This window comes from Triticum aestivum, chromosome 5A (genome assembly GCF_018294505.1).
Source record: "Triticum aestivum cultivar Chinese Spring chromosome 5A, IWGSC CS RefSeq v2.1, whole genome shotgun sequence".
NCBI lineage: Eukaryota > Viridiplantae > Streptophyta > Magnoliopsida > Poales > Poaceae > Triticum > Triticum aestivum.
Genome location: NC_057806.1, coordinates 369,086,332 through 369,096,139, shown reverse-complemented (window position 1 = coordinate 369,096,139; position 9,808 = coordinate 369,086,332). Strand labels below are relative to the sequence as shown.

The following is a 9,808-nucleotide window of genomic DNA, read 5'->3' as shown; positions in this document are numbered from 1 at the left end:
AGAAAAATGAAAGTTTGCAACACAAATCGACGAGATGACGTTGCGAGATTCTCGGGGAATGAACTACGATAGTAAGCTCCAAAACATGAGCCGGTTCTGCTACAAGCATGTGAACACGCTGTCCTAGACAAGCATGGCCACCTGGTAGTCTTACAACGAAACACCATCGAGTTCAGGAGGGAACCATCAACGAGGATATCGAAGTCCTTGCGTAAGTCTAGCTCCTAAGAAGTAACTTCTTCTCCTTGAACAAACCAATCAGTGGCTTGGTGTGCTAGGAACACATATGGAGTGGAGGTAATTAATCTACCAAACCATAGAATACTTCGCATGTATGCAGGACTGATTTGGGATGATTCCAAGGGAAACAAAACAAACCTTTCTCAAATTCATGGCAGCAACTTACACCTAGTGCATGTGAACTTGGAGAAAGTCACTTCTTTCATCCAAGCATAAGCTTCATGAACGGAACATGAAGGCATTTCTTACAAGGTTTTCAACACTAGGTTGATGTTCAACATGAATCATGGGGGAGACAAAATGCCGCTGATGAGCTCAATAGCAACTCATCGGAATTTCCATATCACTGGACTTCCACCATCATGTGAACACGGTGATAGCATTGGTCAGACCAAAAGATGTAATGGTGTATGCTCGAGGGATCAACCACGAGTAAGACAACATTACGAACATCGTTGGTTCTGATTTGACTTGACGATAGCCCATACTCAAGTCAAAGTTTTGACAAGACAATAGATCCAACAACTGATCACGAGGACCAATTTGTGAAGATATCATCTTTCTTCAACACACACACAACACAAAGATATCCCTTCAGAAAGAACCAAATTCGGCAAAGCCTTTTATCTTCCAACTCTCCAAGTTGTTGTCTAGCTCAACCAACTAGCTCAGGGATATCCAACACAGATTTTTGGAGAAAGAGTGGTTTATTGGAAAACCAACTTGATCACGAACTCAACATATCGGTCAGGTGACAACCTGGTAACACTTCTGAGAAGATTTTCAGAAAATCACGAAGCACCGATATGTCTCTAAGCTCGAGAACAATCTTGCTTTTCAAGGCAAGACTACATGATCAGAAGAGTAAGGGATTGTCACAATCCTAACTCATTGGTCGATGAGTGCACCCGGAGATATGGACTAGGTAGCACGATCAATCTTAGAATGGTAGTTCAATAACCAACACGCTAAGAATGAGAATATTGTCCATTTACTACCAAGCAACGAGTTTCTCGGAGTATTGATTTCACACATCACGATTCACTTGTCGGCATTTCGGTTACAATAACACGGAGGCCGAGGAATGAACGATGATGGCGAGAAGTATCACTGTATCAAGAGTTCATAGGAGGTTGTGCAATTCCTATGATATTCCTGACATAAAGAGGGAATACTTCAGGGTAGAACATAATCAAAAGCTGGATTGGCATTTTGATCTGCGGAATACAACTGCTTTTACCCAATCCTAGATATGGATGAGGTACTGGAGTTTGTTTCTCCTAGTCATTCTGAAATAGAGCGGCTCGACGGACCACAAGAATAATAAACATCGATAACATGAATGCACAACTAAAGAGGGACAACTCAAAGGAACATATAACTTTCTGAGTTGTGGGTGCATAGACTAGTATGTCGAATCAAGTTCAATAGGTTTCTTCCGGATAACCCATGCAGAGAGGTAGGATTGGCAGAGTCACAATATAGAATGGGGAACTCATCGAGAGCCCTCCTGTTGTGATCTTTTGATCCAACAAACTTCTGCCATAAGTGGTTCATAGTATTTGGAAGAAGGAAATACCACGGATCTCGAGGACTATCGCAAAGGTTACTAATATCCTAAAGGAACTAGCAACACTATCAACATGAGGTAAGTAGGGTGAATCTCGGGTTCAAGAACCCAGGAATAGAATACCTACTACTAAAATGGCATCACGGGATGCTTTCAAGAATGGTGGCCAAAATCATCACACTAGGAACACAAAACATGGCTAGATTACTAGGTGACTCCCTAAACACCTAGGGACATAATAATAGCTCCAAAATATATGTCGAGGCAACAGAGTACCTCAACTCACCGATTAGTGTGATTAATCTGGCCCAAATGGACATCAGGAACAGAAGGAAGGGATTTGCAAATGCATCAGACTATTTAGAAACTTGGGATGACTCAGATAGCATAACGGCTGTAAATGCTCAAAAATATTTGAGACATCCTGCAAAATAGTGGCATGACCACTCAACATCACAATATCAAGGTTCTGAGGGCAGCTATGAACATACAGAAGTAATAGAAACTGAACTGAGACTTGAATCCATCAATCCTACAAGTCTACGGATTAGTAACACGTCATCCTGATAGATAGATGAGAAGGCCTAATTCTTAATCCCCGTAGAAGAGAAGAGGATGGCTCAGATCAGAAAGGCATAAGGTAAAGGAGTAAAAAGAGCCTTACGTTCCCTACCACAATCAATTCCCTTACATAACTAAAGCATTTCTAGACTCAACTTCGACCGGTTCGCTTGGTAATCCTATAGGCAGTCAGGCTCTGATACCAACGTTGTCAGGACCCTGATTCCAAGTCACATCGATCTAGCCGGTAACACCTCATATCACTTTGCGGCCTCACGCACGGTATTCCCACGGGTGTCGCCTTACCATGGCCAGGGACCGTTTGCGCCTTTTGGCTCACGTATATGATAGTGTCGCTAGCATCCATATGGCAGAGAACCCGGGCCGACATGGCTAGTCGTGAACCCAAAGCGGCACTAACCTATGGGGACAGGCATACATGAATCACATCGAGCATGTCGGTCAGCAGCATGTGAATCCGGGCTGTAGCACTGGGCTAAAAGGACTCCGGGAACCCGGGCTGTAGCAGGCTAGGCAGGACTCCGAATGCCACCGCGTGACATTTCCCCGAAGGGACAGACACAGGAACGAAGTGAAACACATGCTGGCCAGTCAAGTGTCCTGAGCAGTAGTGCTGGGCTAGCAGGACTCCGGTGAACCGGGATGTAGCGGACTACTATGGCTCATGGAAGCACTAGACTACATTTCCCCATAAGAGAGGTTGCCAAGGATAAACAACTAGATTGTCGGATCATACCAAGCATTTCAATCATACACACAATATGCTCAATATGTGTAAATACAACATGGCATCACAACATAACCCTACAACTCAAGCATTTATTCATTAGGCTCCGAGGAGCGAGATATTACAAACATGGGTCTCATGACCCAACAATCATAGAATACAAATCAAGCACATGCAGAAGCTTAACATGTCTGAGTACAGACACGTACAAATGGAAAAGGCTAAGAAGCCTGACTATCTACCAGATCATGCCGAGGGCACAAGATCATAGCTGAGGTAACAAGCTAAACGTCGAGGTCCACGCGGAACTACTAACGAGACCGAACTCTCTCTGCAAAACATAAATTAAGCAAACGTGAGTACAAATGTACCCAGCAAGACTTACATCAGAACTAACTACATATGCATCGGTATCAACAAAGGGGGTGGTGGAGTTTAACTGCAGCAAGCCAGCTTTGACTCAGTGGCTAACCTGAACTACGACTGCAAGCAACTCTTTTGAGGTGGCGCACACGAGTCCACATATTCACCATATCAATACACCACTCTGGATCCGCTCCCGTCTCCCTACGAGAAGGCCATCCGTAGCACTCACGCTTATCTTGCGAGTTTTAGAGTATCCACTTTCACTTGTCTATGAATTATGCAAGGGGTCCAAGTTTCCATATCCGAGGAATCCGGCTATTCGAATAGATAATGATAACCCTGCAGGGGTGTACTTCTTCCCACACGCTCCCACCACTTACCGTCGTTTAAACGAGATGTACTCGGCAACCTTCAAGTGGAAGCCCAATGAGGGTGTCAGCCACGGCCTACCTAAACAGTCAAGTCTTTAGTCCAGGTTTATCGCCTATCTAGGTTCCATCCGCAGGGAGTCCGGCCGAGGTTTCCACATACGGCCCCGAACGATGTGAACGGGGTTCCCGAGACACCAAACGGGCGCCCGGTACACCGTGCCACGGTGTATCTACCGCATCATAGCCCACCCCTAGGGTCAGCGCTACGCATGGCCGCCAACACATAACCTACAAACACCAGAAACTAGTTGCAACTCCTGGACAGAGTACTAGGGTGATTAAGAAGCCGAGAGGGTCAATTAAGGATCCCAATGAGTGGTAGTAGCTGTTCATGGATCACAAACACAGAATTCAGTTCTTGAGGACGGTTTCAATGGGACAAACCACCATGTACTCCTACATGGCCTCTCACTGCTACCTTTACCAAATGGTGTTCACACGCTTAGCTCATACACAGTAGGACATGTTCATCGCCATTCCAATTCATCCCTGATGAATCAGACCTGACTCAACTCTAAGCAGTAGCAGGCATGACAAGCAAGCATTAATGAGTAGGCACATCAGGGCTCAAACAACTCCTACTCGTGCTAGTGGGTTTCATCTATTTACTGTGGCAATGACAGGTCATGCAGAGGATAAGGGGTTCAACTACCGCAGCAAGTAATAGATGAATCATTGTTGTCCTAATGCAGTAAAAGAGAGCAGGAGCGAGAGAGTGGGATTGTATCGGAATGAACAAGGGGGTTTTGCTTTCCTGACACTTCCGAAGATAGTATAGTTCTCCATCGGTGTCATCGAACTCATCGTCGGAACCACGTCTACCGAGGGGGAACAATCACCGGCAAACACAGAAAGAACACATCAATGCAATGCAACAAACATGATGTATGATCATGGCATGTTAAGGTACTGAATTCACCTAATGCAACAGTTAGTCATATTAACTGAAGTGGAATTCAAACATATAGCAAATTCCAACTCCAAAACTACATACCATATATTCCATAAACATGAATTGTCCTAGTTGGTGATGTTAACTTGCTCAAACATGCATGAACATGGCATAAACAGATTCTTCATATTTTTCTGATAATTTTTCATATATAATTTATTTCATTCTGAGTTATAGATTATTTTCTATGATTTTTTAAAGTTTTAAACATTTTCTGGAATTTCCTGATTATTTTTAAACCAGAAAATGGTTAACTGCGTCAGCATGACGTCTGTGTGACGTCAGCAGGTCAACAGTCGCCGTCCAGGTCAAACCTGACCAGTGGGACCCACTGGTCAGTGACTAACCTAACTAACCAAGTTAATTAACATTAATCTAATCCTAACCTAGGTTAGTTAAGGGCCTGAGGCCACATGTCAGTGTCTAAACCAACTATCAGGGTTAATTAGCACTAATCTAATCTAGCTAAAGATTAACAGAGACGGGCCCGCACGTCAGTGAGCCTGGGGGGGGGTCAAACAAGGTCAACTCCAGGTCGGCGGGGTCAAACCCACCGGCGACTCGACACTGGCGAGGCCCGAGACAGCGGCGCGGCTTGGAAAACGCCCACAGGGCTCGGTTTTGGACGCGGTTTGTGGCTACAGGTAGCTGGCGGTGTGGCGCATCCAGAGGTGCTGCGACTGGAGCAGGGGCGGCCGGAGATTGCCGGAACGGAGCTCGCGGCGGTGGCCGGAGTTCAGGCGCCGATGAAAATGACGACATCGTGCACGGGAAGGTCAACGGGTAGCACCTAAGGTTTCTATGGGCTCTCACAAAGCTAACGGGCATAAGAACGGGACCGATTGGCCACCGGAGCCTCGTCGGCGACGAGCTCGTGCGGCGGCGTGCTTTGGTCATCAAGGGGGCGATGGCTACGATGATCAAACGGAGCGGGGAAGAGGGGGAAACGATGGCAGAGCTCACAGCGATCACAAAGAGGGGCTCGGCTTGCTCGCGGACGGCTTGGCGACGGCGAATCCGTCGATGGAGTCCGGCGGCCGTGCTCGGGGAAGACGACTCGTGGCGGCGATGTGGGGCTCCCGCGGTGGCGTGGCTCGGGGTGGAAGGAAGAGGGGGTCGAGGCGGAGCCTTTGGGCCGGTCAGAGAAGCGAGGGAGAGGCGGTGGCCACGGTGGTGCTTGTCGGCGGCGACGGTGGCGCTCTTACCGTGCGAAAGGGAGAGAGACTGAGGGGAGGAGGAGCACTGGGAGAGTGAGAGAAGACCATAGGCATTGCGTGGCGACGCAGGAGGCGTCCAGGGCGACGAGGGAGCAGCCAGGCAGGGAGGAGGTGGCCGGCGCGTGCGCGCGCGCGTTGGGCACACGCCCTCCTGCCTACTGGCAAGAGGTTGAAGACGGTGGCGGTGTGGTGGGCTGGGCCTCTGCTGGGCCGTGGTGGGGCGCCAGGTAAGTTTGGGCTAGGTAGGTTTCCCTCTCTTCTGTCTTCTAATTTTGTTTTTGTTTTCTAATTATTTGCCTCTGTTTTGAGCTTAGGAAAAATACCAAGGCATTTCCTAAAATCCTGAAAATATTCTTGGACACGTTCTGAATTATTTCAGTGGCCCAAAAATAGTTCCAACATTATTTGAACATTTAAATTATTTATAGTATTTTAAATGCCCAAAGTCAAATACAATAAGATTTAATTCAAAAATCCAGAATGGCCTAGAAATATGTGCATGATTTTTGGCAAAGGTTTTCACCTTTAACAAAAATCATGAACTTTTCTAAAGGACATTTGGGATCATTGAAAATATTTTTATTGAACCTAGTTGAATTCATTTGGTGCTAGGGTTTCAACAATCCCCATTTCAAGTTTCATGAAATTTAAACATGATGCATGGATGCAATGCCACTAGTTACAAGAAGATTTCTAGGGCTGTGACAGTAGGAGCCAATATGAGTATCCAGGTTCCGCTATTGGTTATTGACCGGAGATGTGTCTCGGTCATGTCTACATAGTTCTCAAACCCATAGGGTTCGCACGCTTAACGTTCGATGACGATTTGTATTATGAGCTATGTGATTTGATGTACCGAAGGTTGTTCGGAGTCCCGGATGAGATCACGAACATGACAAGGAGTCTCGAAATGGTCTAGACGTAAAGATCGATATATTGGAAGGCTATATTCGGACATCGGAAAGGTTCCGAGTGATTCGGGTATTTTTCGGAGTACCAGAGAGTTACGGGAATTCGCCGGGGGAAGTAGCGGGCCTTAATGGGCCATACGGGAAAGGAGAGAAGGGCCTCAAGGGGTGGACGCCCCCCCCCTCCCATGGCAAGTCCGAATTGGACTAGGGAGGGGGGCGGCGCCCTCCTCTCTTTCCTTCTCCCTCTCCTACTCCTTCCCTCTCTCCCCTATTGGAAAAGGAAGGGGACTCCAACTAGGATTGGGAATCCTAGTTGGACTCCCCCTATAGGCGCGCCCCTCCTGGGCCAGCCTCCTCTCCCCCCTCCTTTATATACGTGGGCAGGGGGCACCCCAAAGGCACTCCAAGATTTGTCTTAGCCGTGTGCGGTGCCCCCCTCCACAGTTTTCCACCTCCGTCATATTGTCATAGTGCTTAGGCGAAGCCCTGCGTCGGTAACTTCACCATCACCATCACCACGCCATCGTGCTGACGAAACTCTCGCTCGGCCTCAACTGGATCAAGAGTTCGAGGAACGTCACCGAGCTGAACGTGTGGGGAGGTGGCTCGACTAAGAGAAAATCATAGGTGACATGTCTGGAACATTCGAGTTAGCACATGGATTTCTATGACGGTAAGGAAGCGACCGGGGGTCTCGGATGACAGCAAGTCTAAGATGGGGGTCGGCGGTCAGAGGCGGTGGAGATGCTGTCGGTTCCAAACTTGCAGAGCACCCGAGGTCGCGATCTTCGATATGGTGGCGCTCTACTTACGGCGGGGCTCAGAGACATAGTTGTGCGGTGGCTTGGAGTCATTGGCCATGGGAACGGCGGCGCCCAGGTGTGCGCGCGGGCGACATGCCCTTTGCCTCAGCAGAGGAAGAAGATAACCAGCTAGTGGGCTGGGCTTGCTGGGCCATCCTATGCCAAAAGGTAAGAACTTGCACTCTCTTTTCCTTTTCAATTTCTGTTTTTTAGGGGCAAAAATGTCAAGCAAACGCCCAGAAGACGGTCAAAGCCCTTTGACTAGACAGTAACAGCATGGAAGGACATTTCTGTAAGTGCAACTAACAGTAGAGGGGCAAATTTAAGCATGCTTCCAAATTAGGGGCAAATAGGAGTAGTGGGTTCGAGTTAGGGGCACAAATCTAAATGTCCCTAGAAAATTATACCAAAATCTACAACGCCTAATTAATTTCATTAGATCCATCATACAATATATTTTCATACTATATTTTTGATGTTGTGGATATTAGTAATTCTTCCATCTACAACACTAAGTGTTAGACACACATGATTTAGAACTTTAGTGTACTTAATAACACACTACAAAATATATTTAACAAAAACGAAACACTATCGTACATCTAGGTGACAATAATTGAATTTTGGAGGGTCGTTAAAATATACTCCCTACAAAGTTACATTAAAATTAAGACACTTATTTTGAGACGGATGAAGTATTTTATTATTCTGCTTACATACAGCGATTTAGTTTAATGAAAGAGATTTAAAGGGCGAGTTCTCTCAAACTAACCTTATGAAAATAATTAAAACAAAGAGTGGTATATGTGAGAGTATTTGCTCAAAATAACTAGGAAATGAATCGTGACAATTAACCATGAAACAAATACAAAATAAGAATATTACTGAACAAATTAAGTTGCCATAACTTACAAGTCTACGATTAACACGCTAAAATACGCACATAGCACTTGAATAAGAACAAAATAGTTAAAAAAAAGTGTAATAATCAAACTGAGTTCAGCTAGCAGCTAGTAACATAGTAATGCTTATTATGCGAAGGAGAATACCATGGATACCCAAATCAATCGGTCCCCTAATATTGCACAAGCAATCGTATAATCACTGGCAGGCCGTTTGGCCATGCATATTTATCGTCCGTGGCTCTCGACGGTCACATTTTGGCGGCGGGCGGCCGCTCGACGTGGTCCTGCCCGAAGGCCCGAATGTGATCCTTGAGCGAGCGCTTGTGCTTGAAGTCAGAGCCGCAGGTGCAGTGCCACCGGCGGCCGCAGTTCTTCTCGTGAGTTCGCCAGTCGCCGCGCACGGCGAGCGCCTTGCCGCACTTGCGGCAGAGGAATGGCTTGGCACAGTGCCTGCGCTTGTAGTGCGTCTGCAGCGTCCGGAAGTCCTTGAGCGGCCGCGCCCGCGGGTGGTCCACGTGGCTCCGGCACCCCGGCGCGCAGCAGAAGCACGGCAGCCGGAGCATCGCCGCCGGCTGCGTGCCGCGGAGGGAGTCAGGCCCGCGGCGGTACTGCGACCCGTGTCCCCACATGTGCATCTGCATGCATCATATCCTCAAAGTTAACTGCATAATCATGATATTCAGCAATGTCACTCAAAATATGTCAAATTAATTAGACAACAGTAGATGCATGGATCTATTGGTAATGCTGTCAGCAGACAGACATGGTGCCTTTCCTGGGGAAGCAGCTATAAATCCGTGTACACATATGGATGCATCCACAGTGCAACTGTGCAAGGCAGAAAGGAGAGAGAATTTTCATGGTACCTCTCTCCCTCTCTCTGAGCCTGGACATGCACGAGGTGACAAAAATACGAACCAGGCACGACAAAAGCCAGGATAGAATGATGGGAGGAAGCCCTACATCTGTAGTGGCCCAAATGTGGGAACTAACAACAAAAGGAAGTACGAATTAACCAGCCTGCCTAGCTGAAACGCACAAAAGGCCCCAGTCTCTACACTATGGCCCTCGTCTCACAAGCTACTACCACATCACGGATGCCCC

General features: G+C 47.1%; 1 protein-coding gene across 1 annotated transcript in view; it reads right to left on the bottom strand.

The window, feature by feature from the left end:
* Positions 1–8,656: 8,656 nt before the first annotated feature.
* LOC123106940 (zinc finger protein WIP2-like) overlaps positions 8,657–9,808 on the bottom strand; it is a 2,096-nt gene continuing 944 nt past the window's right edge. The window contains exon 2 of the mRNA XM_044528969.1: positions 8,657–9,339. Coding sequence (XP_044384904.1) covers positions 8,953–9,339 — 387 coding nt within the window. The 3' untranslated portion in view covers positions 8,657–8,952. The remainder of the gene's footprint in view (positions 9,340–9,808) is intronic.